This window comes from Acartia tonsa, chromosome 3 (genome assembly GCF_053477335.1).
Source record: "Acartia tonsa isolate MP-2025a chromosome 3, ASM5347733v1, whole genome shotgun sequence".
Classification (NCBI taxonomy): Eukaryota; Metazoa; Arthropoda; class Copepoda; order Calanoida; family Acartiidae; genus Acartia; species Acartia tonsa.
Window position 1 is genome coordinate 35,779,545 of NC_137262.1, and position 22,975 is coordinate 35,802,519.

The 22,975-nt window shown below is 29.6% G+C and overlaps 1 protein-coding gene across 1 annotated transcript in view; it reads right to left on the reverse strand.

Annotated features, from left to right (window-relative positions):
- The window catches only part of LOC145314016 (uncharacterized), an 83,887-nt gene that overhangs the window by 22,595 nt on the left and 38,317 nt on the right, over nt 1-22,975 (reverse strand). Inside the window, exons 5-6 of the mRNA XM_080153743.1 lie at nt 4,349-4,378; nt 2,507-2,617 (exon numbers count right to left, since the gene is read on the reverse strand). Coding sequence (XP_080009869.1) covers nt 2,507-2,617; nt 4,349-4,378 — 141 coding nt within the window. The remainder of the gene's footprint in view (nt 1-2,506; nt 2,618-4,348; nt 4,379-22,975) is intronic.

Sequence of the window (22,975 nt, forward strand, 5' to 3'; positions counted from 1 at the left end):
GCTTCTAAATTTAGGGATGGGGAAGTAGTATTTTACCATGAAAAAGGGGTGAGTATTCATCCTCTTATCCTTTTTCCTTATGTATTGCATATATAAATAAAGGATATATGTGGATAAATGACTGGAAAAAATTTGTCGTCGAGTTAGCTTGCTTATATGAACCTCATTTATTTGTCAAATCGTTCATCCAGTAAGAGAGGGGGAATTGGATAAAAGGGGTGGTAAGGGGGAATAACTATTTTAGCCAGCTGCGATTATTACTTTATTAGAGTAAATAAAACCTGATGCAACATCCAAATAGTAAAATATCGATTATTATTAGGGAGCATAGCAACTCTATAGATATATTAAATAGACAATTCAACAAGTATTTGAAATGAATGAACTGTTAATAATGAACTTATAAAGTATCTTAAAATTAAGCAATTTTAAAAATTGCCATAAATATATTTGATAATATTGTTCTAAATGAACTATATATTTTTCCATTATCGTATAACAGATAACGTATAATTGTTTTCTTTTTTTTTTAATAATTGGTTGAAATGTAAGAATACTTGATTTTTAAGTGTGACTGCACGGTAACAAGATTTAAAAAGTTTGCATTGAAGTGTGACTTTAACACAACGTATTTTTTCTGTTTAACAATCATGTTCATTTAAAACAATTAAGTAAATGTATATTATAGCGTCTAATCGTTTAAGAAATCTATAAAAGACCCACGCGTTTAAAATGTACTTTCTTGGATTAATTTAAATACTGAGATCTTTTATCGTGAAAAAATATACATGGTCTGAATTAGAAAGGGCGATTATTAATTGTTTTTTTTAACGCCACGCAATAGCTATCTGTTTACGAACATGACAACATAAGAGCTTAGTTTGAAAAGTTTTGTTTAATTTAATAAACCAGTGTAAAAATAACACACAATTATGACTTACTTTTAAAATACTAGCGGCTTCGCCCCTACCCTCTAGGTGCTTTGCCCCAAGAGGAAATAAAAAAAAATTAAATAAGTACTACTGGTGCTGCCAGTAGTTTTATGGCACTAACTTCCCCATAATTAAAAAAAGAATGGGGGGGATTTTTTGTTTTTGGGGTGGTTTGGGGTGTCCCACACTACAAGAAAATAGCTTAAAACCACCACAGGACCAATAGGTATATACCCTGAATTGTAGAATCCAATCGGTTACCGAGATCTTAAGGGACGGACGGATGGACTGACAGACAGACAGACGGACGGACAGACAGACGGACAGATATCATTCTAATTTGTATTATAGATAAAACAAATATTTTTTAAAGAAAATACCATTGACATTACCATTAACAAACTTAAAGTCTGAAAAAATGTGCAAAATTTTTTCGAAAGGTTTATCTTATAATTGAAATTAAAAACAAATCTACCTTATATAAATATCATAAGTTCAAATTATTTTATTTACAGCGTAAAACTTGAAAAACAGAAAACATATACCTACACATTAATAAACCTTTTCTTTGCCTTTGTGGTATTTTGCAATATTGATGAATCGAATATTTGGGTAGTAATTACATCAATTTTCTCAGACGTCTCTATAAATATAGATGTACAAATTAACAACTACCTAGGTCCCCTTGTTGGGGACCATTTTCGTCTGCTAGCAAATTTTTGTAGCTTCTGGCTATGTTAATATTCCCGACTCTATTGGTTGATTTTATAGACCCAATTGAAAGTCTGTACAGGATCCTTGGGGTGGGGACATACAGCTGTTTAATTCCTTCCCTCTCTATTGTTTTACTCCAAAAATACTCTTACGATTTTTTCCATATAAATCATTCATTTAGACAATAATATTCAAATATTAGTTTATTCCTATACTTAGAATTACTTTGCATGTGAAATCTTTATAATAAAATCCTCCTTTAAAAACAAATTGCATATTTTTCAAAGCATAATTCGTGCTAAGCCTAGTTCCCTAATGGTCTAAGTTCTTTATTACCGTATGGATTTATAGCTAATGTTCCTATGATTGTACGAGTTCAAGAAAGTAGGGTTGTTTCACAAAACAACAGATAATTAAATATTTGAAAATCATAATTTAATAAATAAGCAAAGAAGATAAAGTATACCATCTTTTAAACAAAGAAATAAACTATTTAATCTTTTATTAAAGTCATACATACAAATAAAAACCTTCAGTTGTAAATGTTTCAAATGTTTTGAATGGTTTTGGACTTTTGAAATTTTTTTTTTTTGCTGGATGGTATGAGTTACTTCTCTGACCTCCAGAGTATAAAAGTAAAAGTAATTAAGGTTTCAACTTCAACATAAAAGTCTGGAAATGTTCTTTTTACATTATTTCAAAATAAAGGAACAGTTTAGCATATATATTTATGGTTTTATATAAAATTATCCGTTAATTCTTAACAATTTTAAGGCGGAATTAATAGAGATTTATAATTAAAACTTTATTCCTAATAATCAAAGGAATCACAATTTTAAAATCAACAAAATGAATGTTACCTTATCCCCCAGGCCCACGAATGTGATGACGAGCCCCATGGCGACCATCCCCAGGCCAATGTACAATATGACGTTGGCCCCGCCACTGTCGTAATCTCCGTTCGGGAAGTCCTGAAACAAACTTTATAAGATACAAAGCTAATAAATAGATTTGGTATTACTTGGATGTTGCACCAGATATTTGAATGTATTCTAACAAAGTGATACTCGCAGTTGGCTAAATTAACAACGATACTCCCCACCAATCCAACTTCTCTATCAAATCATCTCCTCTCCTAATGGATGAACAAACTGACCAATAGATAAGATACATATTAGTAACCTAAATTCACAACAATTTTCCCCTGTCAATGTATCCACGTATTTTATATCCATTGGTTAATATGGAAATTAAATGGTTAAAAATAAGCCAGGAATTAATAAAACTATGTTTTTTCTTATTAGAAAAAAAGCAAAATTTCTTTAAAAGTTATTTAATTCTTGAAAAATTGCATGACTTTGATTCTTAAATCTTTTGCGTTGGCCCATTTTCTACATACCCACAAATTTGCACACTCACACACACAAACACACCCACCCACACTAACAATGGGGATAAGATAAAGTGGCTCGTTTTGCCAACCCAAAATGTGGACTTTTCTAGTCATTCAATTCTTTATTTTGTTTGGGTGTTTCTACAAAATTCTTTTACAATTGTTAAAAAATACCAAAGGTGATAGATATAAAACAAATGGTTTATGCTGTAAGCATGTTGAATATCTATGCTAAATATGAATCATTGGCAGGTGAATCTACACAGAGAAAAATCAGACTTCTATCCTTTATAGTAGTTGAAGATATCACTGTCAATGAGACCCATATCAGTCCAGTGGGATCCTAAGATTTAGACACACAGACATTTTGTTACTTAAATAAAATTGGCTGTAAAGTATGAACAATGTCAAGTCTACCCATTGTCATGTTAGAATAATACTACCCAATATAAAAATAATAACTGTAAATTATGAACAATGTCAAGTCTACCCATTGTCATGTTAGAGTAATACTACCCAATATAAAAATATTAACTGTAAAGTATGAACAATGTCAAGTCTACCCATTGTCATGTTAGAATAATACTACCCAATATAAAAATAATAACTGTAAATTATGAACAATGTCAAGTCTACCCATTGTCATGTTAGAGTAATACTACCCAATATAAAAATATTAACTGTAAAGTATGAACAATGCCAAGTCTACCCATTGTCATGTTAGTATAATACTACCCAATATAAAAATAATAACTGTAAAGTATGAACAATGTCAAATCTTCCCATTGTCATGTTAGAATAATACTACCCAATATAAAAATAATAACTGTAAAGTATGAACAATGTCAAATCTTCCCATTGTCATGTTAGAAAAATACTACTCAATATGAAAATATTAACTGTAAAGTATGAACAATATCAAGTCTACCCATTGTCATGTTAGAATAATACTGCCCAATATAAAAAGATTAACGTCATCCAAAGAGATTTTGAATATTTTACTCCATAAATTGGGGCTTAGTAATCCTATTTAACCCCCCCGGCCCCCTCTCCCAAAAAAAACCCCCAAATATTCTTAAAATGACACTATTTAGGGCCGGATGTATTGTAACTAAAGTATGTTCCTGAAAAGGTAAAAATATATTTCAACTTTTTTTTGTGACGAAAGTAAATCTATTCTTTTTTATAAAGTAGAAGGTTTTTGCCTTTTATAATATTACTGACCATAGAACCACCCTTCTCCCCTTAAAATAATGAGCTCTTACATATATTCTTGGGGCGTTTCCGCTAGTTATAACAAACAAATTACCTTTCTTCTTCTGCCATTCTGTCCAGGTATCTAAAAATAAGCATCATTAATTTAATTTTTAGTAAATCATCAATCTAGGGAATACTTTATGAAATGGGTAAAAATTGGGGAAAGAAAGAAGATAAAAAAGAACCTCTAAAATACACAAATATTAAACCTTTTTGTACCTCAAAAAAAATTTAAAATTTTTGTTGTTGATTAACATAAACATAAACATAAACATATTTATTTGGGCATAAAAATTAAACATAGTCATAAAATAAAAAACAAAATATAAAACACAATTCAAATTACTATAACAATAAAACAACCTAAATCCTAATCAGTTCTGCCCGGGTAACCATGAATAGATCACTAAGGATCTGTCTACTTTGCCCAAAATATATTAAACAAAGGTATCCTGGATCCCTTTAAACTTATAGAACCTAGGTAGTATCGCCAAAATAAAAATAACATAAAAAAAATTACAAAATTTACAGAGTTTACAGAGCTGGAGATTTAGATTATTTGATAAAATTAGCTATTGCAAGGCATTAATTAGTTTAGACTTGATAGATTTAGCAAAAAGGTTTCTATCTTCAATAGATTTAAGTTCATCACTTAGATTATTCCAAAGAATGCCAAAGTTGAAAATTGGATGTTTTTTAAGATATTCATATCTATGAGGCCTTATATGAATATCATTGCCATTTCTAAGATTGTAATTACCATTTAGGTGATTATTTCTAATCCAGGTGGGATAAAAAGAAGGAGAAAGAGTTTCATTTAAGTAGTCATGCATAGTCATAAGAGATGAATATTCTATTTGTTGCATTATTGGAAGGATATTATGTTCCTTAAATAGAGGTGTAGTGCTTTCATTATATTTTACTTTTGAGACTAATCTTATAGCTTTCTTCTGCATTTTAATAATAGGATCCAGTGTAGTTTTAGTACACATAGACAAAATATTTGAACAATAATTGATATGAGATTGGAAATTAGCATTATATACCAGTTTTAATATTGGTGTAGGAAATAGATTACTTATTTGTCTAAGTGAATATAAATTTCTGGATAATTTTGAGTGTAAGGATTTAACATGTTCTACTAGAGTTAGATCTTGATCCAATAGAACTCCTAATGCACGTACACTTTTTTCATCAGAATTAGGAACGTGCTTTATCATTTTAATTTTAGTTATGTTACATTCATCAGAGTCATTCATGTTAAGGTATAGGGGAAAATATGGGCTTGCATTGTTAATAGACAATTGTTCCAAATTGTCATATTTGGATTTAAATAAAATAAATTTAGATTTATCTGGATGCAGTGCAAGCTTATTAGCACTATACCAGTCACAGATTTTACTAAGTTCTTTATTTACTAATACATTTAGTTCATTTAAATTGCTATGTGAAAACAGTGGTGTTGCATCATCAGCAAACAATACAGTTAGGGCTTTATCAGAGGCTCTATGTAAATCGTTAATGAATATTATAAACAGGATTACGCCTAAAATGCTACCTTGAAGAACGGAAATGTTAATGTTTTGTAATTCAGACCAAGATTCTCCAACTTTTACTTTCTGGTTTCTGCCACTCAGATAGCTTTTGAACCAGTTAAGAGCATTACCTCGTATACCAGCATTATCAAGCTTACTTAAAAGTATATCATGATTAACAGAATCAAAAGCTTTCATTGCATCAAGGAATACTCCGACAACATAGTCTCCATGATTGATAGATTCAGTAATATAATTAATTATTTTAAGAATTGCATGGTTAGTTGACCTATCTTTGAGAAAACCGAATTGATTCTCATCAAAGAAATCATTAGAGTACAAAAAATTTAGTAACCTCCTACAAATTAATTTTTCAAAAACTTTTGATACTTGATTTACTATTGCTATTCCTCTATGATAGTTAACATCAAGTGGAGAGCCAGAATTTTTATAAATTGCCACAACTTTTGAGGTCTTTAGATTTGCAGGAAAAATACCTTTTTCAATTGACAAATTAAAGATATGTGTTAAAGGTTTTAACAATTCTAACACTACAAATTGTAACAAAGGGAAAGGAATATCATTCACATCTTGTGATGTTTTTTTCCCCATGTTCATAATGACTTCAAGAATTTCTCCAGGGCTAACAGGAGCTAAAAAAAGTGAGGGAATTGTTGGGTTAGGTAGGTATTGTCTAAAATCAATATCTTTATTAGGTATAAAAGCTGAAACTTTTTCCCCAATCTGAGAAAAATGATTATTAAAAGCATTAGCTATTTCAGTTTCATCATTAATGATTACACCATTTACATTTAATTTATCAGTCTTATTTGATTTATTGGTTTTATTACATGCCTCATTAATAGTTTTCCAAATTTTCTTGCTGTCCCCATTTGCATTTTCAATTGCCTCTCTATAGTAAATGGCTTTTGCTTTTTTTAATATAGAGTTGTATAAATTACGATAATATATATACTTTAGTTTGTCATCATTTGACCTTTTAGCTTTGGCTGAAAGATTAAGTTTAGTTCTCCTAGATTTCATTAAACCTTTGGTCATAAATTTATTTATGCAATGTTTATTACGATTAATCTTTACTTTTTTCTTAGGAAAGCTAAGTTCAAAAATATTATAAAAATCATCCCAAAAAATATCATAGGCTTCGTTGGGACAGTTGCTTGCAATGACATTATTCCATGTTAAAGTACTTATGTAATTTTTAAAGACTTCTTTATTATGTACATCAAAATTTCTTTTGTAAACAAAGCTAGGGCCTTTTGTATTTTTTGCTTTGTTTTGTTTAATACTACAAAATGTTATAAAATGATCAGAGAGAGTATCAATAATAACGCCAGAGTTCAAATATTCAACCTTATCACTAGTATAAATTTGATCAATTAAAGTATGAGTTTCATTTGTAACTCTAGTACTTTTACCAATGATCTGAAAAAATCCAAATCCAAGCATAGTATTAAATAAATCTGATGAATGTTCATTTACTCCTATTTTCATAAGATCAATATTACTATCAGTTAAAATATATACTGGTAGCTTAAATTTTTCTAATTTTTGAAGCATCTCATTTAAATAGTTAAAGAAAATCTCCATGTGACGAGATGTTGTCATAAATTTACAGCCAGGGGGCTTGTAAAGGGAGACACAAATAAATTTCTTAATATTTGGAATTTCAACTTTTAACACCAAGCTCTCAAAAACATTTTCAATAAAGTAAGAAACTTCCTCCAAAATAGAGACATTATAATTACTTTTTGTATAAATTCCCACCCCCCCTCCTTGTGCTTCATTTCTAGTTTTACTGAAAAATTTATAGCCTTCTATTTGGTAAAAATCAGGTTGTATTTTCCAAATTTCTTGCAGAGAGAAAATATCAGGCAGACAGTTAGCATTGCTCAAATGATCAAAAAATGAGCATAAATTAGTAAATTTAGCTGCAAGACTTTGTATATTTGAGTTTAAAAATATTAAGTCATTAGTATTGGCATATTTAATTGAAAAAGTTGTTTCATTAAAATATTTGCAGTCCATACAATCATTAAATTCTTTAAAATCCTCGAGAACAACATTATTTTTAAAAAGATCTAGCTTTCTATCATTATTCAAAAAATCTAAAGCTCCAAGCTCATTTTGGTTGATAACCATTCAAAAAGAAAATATCGAAAGTGACTTGTAAAGGCAAAAAGTCGCTTTTTGTTTCTTTTGTTGACCTGTCCTTTCCGCGCCAATTTGTGTAGTTTGCATAAGTACAAACATTTCTAAATTAATTCAAGTTAGACACCACCCCCCCCCCCCCTCGAGTGAAGTAGAGACACTGGCTGTATCCAGCTTATTGCTCGTGTTGTGCCTCAACACCCCCCCACCCCCTAGTTTAATCAATATAACCTAAACCACCCTTTCTCCCCCCTTCCCTTTTAGGGATATTAAGGGTGTCTACAAAAAAAAGAGGAAGTCGAACTCGATTAATTGCATAATAAAGTTTGTATATAACTAAAAACTATGTATTAATTTCGAATTATAACAGACATTTGAAAATTAATTTTTGGACACTGATTTCCTATAATATTTATTTTAATTTGGAGGATAAAACAAAAACTAATATGAACTGTATAAAATGTTTTGTCTATATAATCTAAAGCTAATTAAAAAGCTATATTTAATACTATAAATAATTAAACAATTAAATGACATGCATAAAATATTTATACTAAACATTTATTATTAATAAATCTAAAGTCTTCAATTATAATATAAATAATAATTGCTAAGTTCAAAAATATTCTTATGCATTTACACATATATTTTTGTTGCATTTTTTGACGCAATTTTTACATATTTAGAATTGAATACCTTTCAGACTACCATGCAAACTCAATAGTACACTCTTAATTCATTACCGTTTTTTATACGTTAAATAACCAGCTGTGGAATATTTTTTTAAAGAATTGAAAAGTTAAAAAAGTGAAAGCTTTGATAGATATTCTATATAAAGATTTCTAAGAAAAGGTGAACTTTATTTGATTTGTGGTTAATAATATCCTAAATCAATTTATTATGCGATAACGAACGTACAGGCCTACTCTAATTATAGATTAACTGCGCTTTTAAGAAATTCATAAATTAAGAAAAAATCAAGAATTAAGAGTGTACTTTTAATTCTAGGTGGTATAGCTAGTGGTTGAGCTAAAGCAAGCAAGGATAACAGACACCCAGTAGACCAAATATGTACACCTATGTAAGTTTAAAAAGTACAAGGGCTCACAAACTAGTATACTGCTTACTAATGTTTAGTTAATTTTGTTTTGTATGTTTAAAAAGAGGGCCAATTTGTACAAAATAAACAGTGTACAGAATTGGAATATGAGTTGGCCGGTTTTCCCAGCAAGCAATTAGGGAATAGACATGCAAATATAATCTTTATAATTCACTAACATGCAATTTAATATGTCTTAGGGGTTAATAAGTATACTTTTTGTACAAAATATTTGATGGTACGGTACATATATTATGCTAATCTAATCAATTTTTATTTCTTCAAAATCTTCTAAAATGGTAAAATGTTTTCAGTTGATTTTTTTCTTCAAACAAATTACCAAAAATAGTCGATCATAGTAATATTATAGTATCTACTAGTCTAAAAATCTACGAGACTAGAAATTTGTGTAATTGACTAATGATATATTTTCTAGTATGGCTTTGATCCTCTGAATTTGAACCGGTTCTCAGCCATCATGAAAAATCAGGTAGAGCATCGTATTACATACAGTTTTCTACGAATAATGAAATAAAAATAACAAAACTGGTTTTATTTTTTCATTTTAATATCAACGGAAAGCTGTCTATAATAAAATGCGATAAATAGCTACACCCTAACTTCAACTAATCTATAAATCTGAAATTTGTGTAAGTTAGACTTAAACAAAGCCTTCGACACTCTTCTACTACAATATTTACTTGAGCTAATTTTTTGCGCAGATGTTCCTCGGCTAAAGCAGCCAACTCCTCCTGTTTGTTGGGAGATAATTCTCGTTGTTTTCTCACTTTACTTGCAACTATGGCTGCCATTATGGCGAAGATTTTTATTTATTTCACCATTTTATTAAATCATTTCTAAAATACTATTATTGTAAAATCAGGTATCTTATAAATAGACTAGCGGCTGCGGACCAAGCATCTAGAGGCTCTAGATTCAGAGATATGGACAGGTAGAAAATTGGACTATTTTTATACCCAGACTTATTTATAGAAATAAAATAGCCTTTAACTACCTCAGGATCCACAAGCTACACTGTAAATAAAGACCGTATCAGTTGAGAAGTTAGCGAGATCCTTTGCTATAGACAACAAAGGTAAATACTTTATGTAATAGGACAATATTTAACTGCTATATATAGTAATGCCATGTTTTTGTTATATTATGTTTGTTTATTTCCTGTTGATTGGAGTGAAACTGATTTAATAAATCCAAGTGTTGAATAAGTTAATGATAATATACCACGTTGGTACTAAAATTTTACTTATTCTTATAAAAGTGAAAGAAATGTTTTAAAAATTGGGATAAAGTCCCTTTTGTGGCAACGCACCTTAAGGGGCTATTCTTCGTATTTTTCACAGTAGCTTTTCTCCTATTTCTAGCACCTGCGAGGGGCTTTAACCCAGCGAGGCCAATTGCCTAACCCTGTGTGGCAATCACCTAACCCAATATAACCTAACCTAAACAAAAATAACTATGAAAAGGCAATTTAAAAAATACGACGAATCGCTCCATAAGGGGCGTTGCCACGAAAGGGACTATTCCCAAAAATTGTATTGCTAATTTCTAATTTCTTTATTTTTTCGTAACTGATAGCATTTATAGTTATTTAAGGCATGTTAGTATTAGCCTTTTGATGTCAAACTTATTATGATTTCTGTAACAGCAAGGTACAATTTAGAAACCCTAGCAACTCTATAAGCGTTACCAGAAAGGCAGTGGGTTCAATTAGAACGTGAAATTTTTCAACTGATTTCTGGAACAATTATTCCTAGGGCAACAAGGTAAAATAATACCTATATGTGAGCATTTTATAATGAAATCCTAAAAATATAAGTATTTCGTTAAATATTATTCTGTATTTATAGACTTTTGCAACAAATTAACAAACAAAATGTTTAGACTTTAATCTTATTTTCTGCTTATTATCACTTTGCTCTAATGGATAAACTTCAAATTTATTAAATATCATCCACTAAAATTATATGTAAAATAAAGTTTTGATAGAATGAAATTGTTATCCAACATCACTGTGGGCTAGAATTGAATCAAGACAAAAGTAAGTGCCGAGCCCTGGGACCTATGTATGGTGAAAATAGACATAAAACCATGATGATTCCAGGTAAAACCAAAATATTTCAGCGGGGTCTTTTTGTTTTATTTCAATTTTAAGTTCTGAAAAAAAAATGAAAAAAATATGAAAATCTTTAATAAAAAACAAACAAAAACTGTTTTTCAAAACTTTTTTTCACTAAAAGATACAAACAACTTATATACATACTATAAGCTTTAAAAAAATCAAAATTTTCAAATTTAGGACTGCCTTTCCAAGGTTAGAAGAAAAATCCTAACAACGAATTCTAACATATTTCTGATCAACATAGCAATAAAACGTCTTTTGCTAAATCTTTAACATCAAAATTAAATAGCACTTACTAAAGACTTTTTTTCATTTAAACTTATACTTTTTACATTATTTAACTTTTAAGATTGTGTTTTTTTTCAAAGAAAGGTTGCGTGATTTTTTTTCTCATAATTAATTTATCTTAATATGCTGCATTATAAGTGACTGACATTGTAGGCTGTGATGGCTTAGAAAACTCAATACCAGTTTTGTTAGCCCAGGCCATCGGCCCCTCGGGGCCTACAAAACTAGTTTTAATCTTTTTATTTTTATTTTACTATCTGCTAAAAGCTGTCTATAATCCCATACAATAAATAACTATTAAACATACCAATTAAAGTGAAACAGGGATCTTAAGGGATAAGACAAAGGATGATAAATTGATTACTCCCTCTGTAGATTAATATTATTGGTTAAAAAGTTTGGACTTTGCATGTTTGAACCATCAAATCATTAATCAATTCATAAATTATCAAAAGAATGAGAAAATGTGTTTATAAAACTTTGGATATGATTTACAATTCTATGTCCAGTTCACTCCCTCCCTCCTTCGTTAAACATATATACACTTATATATAGACAGAAAGACATCCTGTTACTTTTTGTCTAGAGTTTTAGGATCTTTTGTTCTATCATACAAATTATTTAAATATCCTGTTTTGAAAAGCAGAATGCCGTTTTAAAATTTATTTTGCTAATTATAAGAGGGAGGGGACATTGGGATGTAAATCACACCAGTACCCACGTTAGCTCAAAAAAATTGTGTACTTTTACTAAAATTAATGGAATGGTTTCAAACTAATATTTTACAAACATATAATCAAACAATAATTTTACATAAGAAATGGTTAGTTTCCTTGTCATAATTTGTGGAAATCTACATGTATCACTTTATTGTCCTTTGTCTTATCCCTTAAGATCCCTGAAAGAAAGAAACAAGGATGACAACATCAATAACATGGATGAGATGGGAATATGGACAAGCAGTTTTAAAAAGAATTTCTTTAAATCCTGAAACCTTTCTTGCGTATTTTATAATTTTAATATTTATAGACCTTGACTGATATACAAAGTAAATTGTTTAGGGAATCTTCACAAAAAATGCAGCCGTCTGTCTTGAATAGCTGCTATACAAATTAAATTTCCCCTGAAAACAGACAAAAACAAAACTATTCAAAAGTACCCATAGTTGTTAAGTCAAAGAATAAGAAATGTCTTTATAAAGTTTAGAGACTAGTTTATTAAACAGTCAATTGTCCTCTCTATTTCTGGGACACATTCCATATAAGTTTCATTTAAAAAAAAACCTAGAATAAACAAAACAAAATATTTTTACTAAAATATAAGCCAACGAATAATAAATTATTATTATAGAACTTTTTAGACTAGTGTTATAAACAGTCCAAAGCCCCCTACCTCCAATGTATGATAAATAATTGATTTTATACATGATAAATACATGCAAATCGGCAAGAAAGGAGGAAAAATGTGACTGTTTATTTGTTTGTGTAGCCATTGTTTCTTAGTGTTTGGACCTAAGTAGTAATGAAGAAGGATGAAACACTTTTGTTTAGCCACTAGGGCTATTAAGCTCCACGCTAAAGTATATTATACCTTGACCCGCTGTCACAAGTGAGCTACTCTTTATTACCTCACCCTCGCCGAGTATGGCATGTGACTATAAATTATACTGGTACCAAAAGTTTTTATAGACACGTTATCTAATTAGTTAACTGGTCTTTTATTAAATCTTAATTGGATGGTTCAAACTAGCAGTGTCCACACAAAAGAAAACTTTTCCTATTTCTAAGAATCTTTACAGTTCTTATGTCCCCTTCTTCCCTGTTGTTTTGTTGTTTACAATTAAATTATACTGATAAATAAATTCTTCAATTTATGAAATGGTAGATTTAATATGGATCAAGGGGACATTGGAATGTAAAATTTGCCGGTACCCAAAGTTCTTTATAAATATTTTCTCATTCATTGGTTCAAAAACTTTGGGAACTTTATTTTTCATCTTGATTGTTTGGTTTATACTATTAGTCTTGGTATGTTTTATTGATAATTTATGAATTGATTAATGATTTGATGGTTCAAACATGCAAAGTCCAAACTTTTTAACCAATAATATTAATCTACAGAAGGAGTAATCAATTTATCATCCTTTGTCTTATCCCTTAAGATCCCTGTTTCACTTTAATTGGTATGTTTAATAGTTATTTATTGTATGGGATTATAGACAGCTTTTAGCAGATAGTAAAATAAAAATAAAAAGATTAAAACTAGTTTTGTAGGCCCCGAGGGGCCGATGGCCTGGGCTAACAAAACTGGTATTGAGTTTTCTAAGCCATCACAGCCTACAATGTCAGTCACTTATAATGCAGCATATTAAGATAAATTAATTATGAGAAAAAAAATCACGCAACCTTTCTTTGAAAAAAAACACAATCTTAAAAGTTAAATAATGTAAAAAGTATAAGTTTAAATGAAAAAAAGTCTTTAGTAAGTGCTATTTAATTTTGATGTTAAAGATTTAGCAAAAGACGTTTTATTGCTATGTTGATCAGAAATATGTTAGAATTCGTTGTTAGGATTTTTCTTCTAACCTTGGAAAGGCAGTCCTAAATTTGAAAATTTTGATTTTTTTAAAGCTTATAGTATGTATATAAGTTGTTTGTATCTTTTAGTGAAAAAAAATTTTGAAAAACAGTTTTTGTTTGTTTTTTATTAAAGATTTTCATATTTTTTTCATTTTTTTTTCAGAACTTAAAATTGAAATAAAACAAAAAGACCCCGCTGAAATATTTTGGTTTTACCTGGAATCATCATGGTTTTATGTCTATTTTCACCATACATAGGTCCCAGGGCTCGGCACTTACTTTTGTCTTGATTCAATTCTAGCCCACAGTGACATAGTTGACGTCAGAAAAAATACGTTGAATGAATAATAAACCTACATAAAAAGGTATGTATACTGCAGAAAAATAAGAAAGTTTGTTGTAAACACTTGAAACATCAAGGCAGGTGAATTGTTGTTATCAAATTATTGTTGTTCATTACACTTGATTCATTTGTGGACCTCTTATATCCCCCTTTTCACTTTAAAATGAAAACAAACGAATATTAACCATTTTAGAGTGTCATAACTTTATAAGCAGAGTATTAATTTAGTCAAAACTAAACTATATTTAAACATTTACATACTAACATGTTTATGAGTTAACTATTAAGATGCTTCGCTTTATTTAAATAATTTTGACATGAAAGGCCTAAATTAACGACTAAACTACTCGTTACAGACGTACGTACAGAATACCGTAAGGATGAACGGACGAACTTACAAACCCTTGTCATAGAAAAGCTTTTAAAGATAATTAAGGCGGGAAAATTAAGGTCCAGAACAGCACTGCGTGGTTTTTTTTTTATAAAAAAGGCGGTGGTAGGGGGTTCAATATAAGATTCTAAATACTGCTTTTCTATTAGATGTATAAAATAAACTGAACTAAGTGTAATTAATTTTATTTTATTATTATCAACTCTTAAAGAAGTTTTTATTTTTATCATAAATTTTAGTTTATAGTTAAACAAATTTTGAACTTAATTATCAATTAAAAAGAACATCTTTGCGGTTTTTTTACTAACTAAAGAATCATTACTACGACATAATCTATTGTTTTATAGTATACTAGCGGCTTCGCCCCTAGCCTCTAGGGGCTTTGCCCCAAGAGGTTTAATCAAACCAATTTTTCGTATTTTAGATTTAAAAGAAAAGTAAAAAATAAATTTTTATTGGGGGGGGAAATTTTTTTTTTTTAAGGTGGGTAGTCGACCCCACTATTTAAATTTTAGTTTTAAAAAGAAAAAATATTTTTATTTTTTTTGGGGGGGGGGTGTTTTTTTATTTTTTGAAGGGTTGGTGGTGTCCCACCCCCCAAGAAAATAGCTTAAAACCATCACAGGACCAGTAGGTATAATCCCTAAAAAGTAGAGCCCAATCGGTTCAGCGGTTACTGAGATCTTAAGCTTCAGACGGACAGACAGACATCGTTCTACTTTGTATTATAGATTTACTAGCGGCTTCGCCCCTAGCCTCTAGGGGCTTTGCCCCAAGAGATTTTGATCAACCTAATTTTTTGTATTTTAGATTTAAAAAGAAAATGTAAAAAAAAAATTTTTTTTTTTTTTGGGGGGGGGATTTTTCATTTTTTTGGGGGGTTGGGGGTGTCCCACCCCCAAGAAAATAGCTTAAAACCATCACAGGACCAGTAGGTATATTCCCTGAAGAGTAGAGCCCAATCGGTTCAGTGGTTACTGAGATCTTAAGCTTCAGACGGACAGACAGACGGACAGACGGACAGACAGACAGACAGACGGACAGACATCGTTCTACTTTGTATTATAGATAGTATATAAGTAAAATTAATATATAAAATAATTCATAGAGGGCATTAAGAATGGCGAAATAAATTGAGGAAAACTTATTTATAATTCAATAAAGGTTTGCTTTAATTTATTATATTTTAAATACACTATGTTTAGGGTCTCTTAAACCCAAACAAAAGATAGGAACTAAACTCAAAATATTATAGAAAACCCACTCCGCAACGGAGAAAAATTAAGTGTTCATGTAATTATGACAATATTAAGCAAATAGCAAATTGTATAAAATAAAAATCTTTCTAAAACACCAGTATAAATGAATAAGATTCTATACCTAAAGCATCAAGTATAAAACCCTTTATAATGAAGAGGAATAATGTAAAATTTACTTAAACGAATAAACACCGTTGAAATCCTCCGAAAGAATCCTCTAGCAAAACAGAGGTACCGCTGACCATAAATACGTACACACTTTAGGGTTGGTTTCTACAGATTTTAATACATAAGAAATACAGAAGATATCATCATTGCTAGATATGTATTTGTTTTGTGATATGTAAATTAGAATATCTTTAGAAATCTACTTTTATGTTGCCCTGTTCTGTTACTCATGGAATTAAGGACGGTGTTCTTACAATAAACTAAATATCAAAATTAAAAAACAAAATTATTGTATTGATTTGAAACATTAAAATACAGATAAATTGTATGTTATTTCAGGAATAGCACGTAAATCAATTAAATTTATATAATCTCTTCAAAATCAAAATAATTACTTTTTCATTTAAAACCTAAATGCTATTCTGTAGGGTCTATATTTTTACCTTATTAAGAAAGCTTGAACGCCCTTGGCCAAACCATCATTATCCTTAGTAGAATTTACTACATAATTGTAATATTATTTATTATTGGGTCATTTTTGAAAATTAAAACTTCATTGATTTTGAAGCGATCAAAAACAAAATTTTCTCAAATTGTTTCTTTTGCATGGCTAATAAATTTTGTTATTGAATTTGAAATATGTATAATTATATACTATATATGTTTGCAATAAAAAGAAAGTCAATGACACATTATTTGCAGGGATCTACAGGGATAAGACAATGGCCGATAAATCTATGGACATTCCCAAAAATAATAAACAATTACCCATTCTGTATATTACAATTAGTGGTTGAAACATTTGGACACTCAAAAATGATATTATAAAATTTGGGGACTAGTGTAATAAACAGCCCAATGTTCCCTCCCTCTCTACAATATTGGTCACTCGTAGGTGAAACCATACATTTGAGTACTTTAGACCTTTGTCAACCAAACGTGATACTATATTAATAGTATCAAATATTCTGTGACTCTAAAGGTTCTAGTACTTAAGAATCATATTTGATAAATTATCATTTATTATTCCTTCACGTGTCGATTTAATTATTGGATTTTTTTTGTAGCGCAAAAAGAAATATTCAAAAATAAAAGTAATATAAAATAACTGTTTTGCACATTTTATTAATTGATGTCAAAGTCATAATGATATAAGAGTCGTGGTTTGATGATAATATCTTAAACATATATTTTATATCTTTAAACTAAGCTCTTTTTTAATTTAGATCTAATTACATAGTTGCAAAGTTTGAAATTTGTCATTTCTAAAAATTAAATTACTTACATATACACCCATGATTCATTGGTTTATTTTTATCTTTTTTTTTATCAAAGTATTACGTAGGTACAATTTTCAGTGAAAGAGAAACGTATACTAAAACTATGACAGGCAATTTCAGGGTCTGTCATTTACTGTGCATATTCTGTTATACAATAGATTTTGTCTGATTTGTTTATGGACTATAAACTATAATTCATTGTCTTAAACACATGTTCTCTCATTCTTTAGCTTAATTTTTTTTTGTATAGTTTATTAAATCTTTCATGGGTTAAACAAAACTAACAGTTTTCAATGTTTTCCGCCATTATCACAGAAGGGATAAATTTTATTGTTATAATTTTGGGTATACAACAAATTATCCACAATTGTCTTATCCCTAACAATGATCTCAAATATATTTTCTTAATAATTTTCCCACATAGCTGGTAAAACCATTAATCTCTGGACACTTGTTCTAAAGGCGTGATTGATATTTTGGACTGTACTACATTACATACACAGTAAGGTACTCTATTGAACTGCAGTGTATTAGGAGGGCTTTTGTTATAAAGACTTGATTGACTTGGATTGTACAATATTACAAATACAGGAAATCTAATTTACAGCTAATAGTTAGTATTATACATTTACTGTCCCAATACACAGTTTTATATTGATACACCTAACTGATAAAGGCACTTTACACTATCTTAATGAGAATCTACATGTAATATATATTATTCATTCCTTATTGTATCATACATTAATGCAGGCTTCATAAATAAAGTGAACCAAGAGCCTTCATCCTTGTTTTTTTTTAAAGTTCTAATAAGAGGTAACATGTAGTACTGCTTATTCCGAGTAAAAACAAAACTATGTCAAATCTTTTTGAAATTTATTTGTAAATTTTCAAACTATCCTTAATTTCAAGGGAATTGTGAACCCCTGTAAAGTGGGGTGCAGAATAATGTACTCTTAGGGGGGTGTATCCAATCCCCTCAATTTTGCCCCCCTTTTGCACTAATCTGCTATAAATTTATATATGTTATGTTTCTTTTTTATATAATGTAGATAATCAGTTTGCCTACATCTAAACACTTTATAAAGTTTATGTTTTTATTTTTTAAAATTATATCTAAATTCTATATTTCATAGGATTTTCTAAAATATGTTTATCATGTTCATATTTGAGTGGTTTTGAAAATTAAAACATGTTGTAAAACCAGCATTTTAACAATTTTCCATTATGAAATCTGTTTTATGAAACTATAAACTATGTTATTACAGGAAGAATGATGAACATTCAGGTTTTTAAAGTATAAAACGCTTTTTTTCCATAAAAAACTACTAGCAACAAAATAAATATTCTTTTTTTTTGGGTGGGGGGGGGGTATTTTACATTCCATTGTACCTAATTATCATAAAGCTTTTAAATGGTTTTATGCTGTTGAGTAAAACTGACAACACCCCTTAAAGTGCACTGACCCCCCCCCCCCCCTCCACATGGTTATTATGAAATACATTTTTATTGATGGGATACACATATATTTAGTTTATTTGATAATTTAGTTAGGTTATATTGGCTACTTAGCCCCGCATAGTTAGGACACTGTATTGGTTTCAAATGAAATTATATTATTTTGTTATATAATATTTATCCCTGAAATACAGGTTTTTATGAGTGATGGTTATGTTTGGTTTAATCGGGTTGAGATTTTCAGTTTGTGTCTTTTATTCATAGCTTCCCTCCTTTTGTAGTTCACCCACCCTTGTAGTTTTTGGATGTTTTCTAAAAAATTTAAATTTTATTTTTGGTCCAGGCTCAGCATTGTTATTGTCAAATTTTTAAGGATTTTATGTTTTATTATATTATATTTTCATGGTTTTTATATGATATATGTTTTTTATATTTTATATGATATGTTTTAATGAATGGACTATATTTTATTCTCACTTTATATGAATAAATGGACTAATATCTAATTCTTATTTTATTTTTGGGGTAAGATAACCTATAACATGTGTTATTTAGACTTGGATAAATAATAGGAGGTTTTTTCAAGTTTTTCGCATTTTATGCTAGATTACATAATCTTTTTCTTTATTTGTGTGCCATTTAAATGTGCCTTAAATGTGAAATTATTTGCCCAGTTCACAAATAACTTTTAAAGGTCGACCGATTTTTTCTGTAGGTCAACCTAAACAAATATAACCCACAAATACCCTTATGAAATCGTTTAATCTAAAGCTTTTATAGGCCGACCTAAAATTTCCAGAGGTCGACCTTTGTCTTTAGTGAACTCTGCTATTGTATTTTGCAGGAATCTACATGGGGGTAGGACAATGATGATACACAATATTAATTCTTGTGTAGATCACAATTAGTTTTTGGAACGAAGTGCTACTTAACTTAATAAACTGACCAATCAACTTTGATAAAAGTCCCCAAAGATGTTAAACAAACAAATTATGAAACTTTGGGGATTAGTGTAATAAACAATAAAATGTCTCCTCCCACCAGGGGTTATTGTTAATTTTAATCCAAAGAAGATTTTTGAATGTTTTATTAAATTACTGAGGCTTTAGACTTGAAACAGACAGGTCAAAATAAAAAAAAAATCTGCTGTGGATTATTATGATATTTTGGCCAAGTTTGAGGGATCTTTTTATATGCTTTACATTGTGTTCTAAGATAATATATTATTTACATGTCAAATCAAAGTTTTAAATACAGTTAGACTAAATATTTTATTATTTTTAATAATTTTATTTTTTTTAAATTAGATATATGCAGAAATCTTAAAGGATAAGACAATGGACAATGAATTCATACAGATTGTAGATTTACATTTTTAGTTGAAAAGTTTGAACACTGCTAAATTTTAAAAAAATCAAAATTCAAGTAACAAGAAAAGTGATATAAAATTATAATTGAAAGTCCATTGTCCCACACCCTCCATGGATCAGTGAAACCAAATACCTTTATGGATTTTTTTTTCCTACCCATTTTTATATCTAACCTTATTTTGACTGGACACTGATTTGAGAAATGTTCAAAAGAGTTTTTTATTTAAGTATCACAGTAACTTTTCAGCTACATAAGATCTAACATTCTTTTCAGGGATGGAGGGGGCATTGGGCTGTTTATTACACTAGTCCCCAACGTTTTGTAATAACATTCTCTTATTCGTTGACAAATAACTTTTGATACTTTTAATGAATTTTGATATTAATTGGTTCATTAGGTTGAGTGTCCAAACGTTTCAATCACTAATACTTGATTGTTTTATTTTGCGTATCTTTTTTTTGCGAATGTGTATCAATTTATTGGATATTATCTTATTCCTTTAGATCCCTGCGTTATTTTACCCATCCTCCCCTGGTGAGGAAATTATCTTCAGTTTTGCTCTTTTTATTATCATCTAATGATCTTTCCTCTCCTTACAATATGATCAACCTCATGAATAGAGGAATAGGGATATATGATATTTAGACTAAGGGTCCTAGGACAAACGTCGTGGTGTACACTTAACCTAACCTAACATATTTAAACAATCTTTTAGGTTTTTTTAAAATGCCTAACCCCTTGTTGGGGCTTATTTGTATATTCTAATCTTAACCTAACCTAATCTGTATAGAAATACTTAATTTCATTAATATTTTAACACTCCTGCAGTTGTCCGCCCCGACGTTTTGAACTCATGCGTTTATCCTGGAACTAGGATAACTGCCTTTTATAATATATTCAAGATATTATTAAAACATTTTTTTAATATAAATTTGTCCTATTTTTTTGTTAGCATTTGCTTCGCCAATTGCCTCAAGAGAAGGGCAGTAGAGATAATAATTATAATTGTGAATTATCTTTTAAACGAATATTTCGATACTTAATCAATTTTCTTTATTTATACATATTCTTCCTAAAAACTTACGTGTCCCTTCATTCCTGGGACTTATATAAAAAGGTCAATTTATCGTGTTGAGATGCTTTTTCAGCGAAAATCTTATCTTTTTCCTCAAAAGAAAAGAGCGCGGTTTTAACATACATTTTTATTTTATCTATAACTAGCTAATGCGTCCCTAGCATTAAGGTTCTTTATCTTAGAACAAAAAAGTAGACTATAAACAATCCATAGTCTGAAATCTTAAAGAAATAGCCTAAAATCATCCCGTGACCTATGATAAGCCTCCATATAAAGGAAAACTCATAAGGTTGAGTAGTTTTATAAATCTTAAGCTATAGACGTAAAACCTATTTACTAGATCTAATAGGATATAAGAGTTAAGACTCTAGGGGGCTAGGTGTCGCTTCGGGTACTAGGTAACTAGACCTCTCTCCACGCACCTTGAAACATACATACAATACTTATGATTGCGGTGTAAAGCGTCCATTCACCCATCAGACAACCAACTCTCTGAGATGCACGACCTTTGTCTGAGAAGTCCCAACTGTGCATGGTAGCGAGTTGCGCCTGTTTTGGGCCAAGGCATTCCCCCCACTCTAACTATTTACGTCGCGCATCTGACATAGTAGTAGTGGGAACCTTTTTTAACGTCTTTAGTTATGACGCGGTGTCGGGCCGAGATTCGAACCTATCACCTTCCCGACGACGAGCGGATGCGCTACGTGTTGAGCATCTAATAGGATATACTAGTGGCAGCCCCCCTAGTTTCTTGATTTAATGAATTTGAATGAAGAGAGAAGGGGTAAAAAAACAGCCACATGAGACCCTAATGATGAACTAAATCAGTTCAGTGGTTAGCGAGATCTTGAACGACAGATACATAAGATAAAAAACCTTATCACTTTAGAAAGACAGCCAGTTTATACATTTTTGTCTTAGTTTGGATTATAAGAGCGTAAACTAAAAGTTTCCTAATAAGTTACAAATCTACTTTCAACTAATATTCTTGTATAATTTACAATATATTCTAATATTAGTTACCTTTTATTTCAAGCTTTAGTTTACACGACATATATCTGAAAAATTGAAGTCAATAAAACTATTCTAATCTAAAATCTATACTAAATAATAAAAATTCTAGTGTTAATCTAAATATTAGTGTTTATCTTGTTTTATTTTCTAAAAAAATGTATAATGTATAATGATAAAAATATAATTATCTACTTATTAAATAAGCTACTTTTGTTTTTAGTTAAATATTTTTGTAATAAAAAATCATAATGTATTTTTGTGTTATTTCTTATAACTTCAATTCTACTAAAGCTATATAAAAACTCTAAAAGTCTATGAAAAAATCAGATTTTTCTCAAAACACTCTTGACATTTGACAACTAAATATGGGCTTTATATTTTTGGACAGTAAAAAACAACTAATAGATTAAACAACCTATTAATTTAATATTTGTTTTTCTGTATATTATTTCTGCCCATTGCTATATGTATCTATGCTATATTCTATTAGAGGCTCTCTAAAGCAGGATA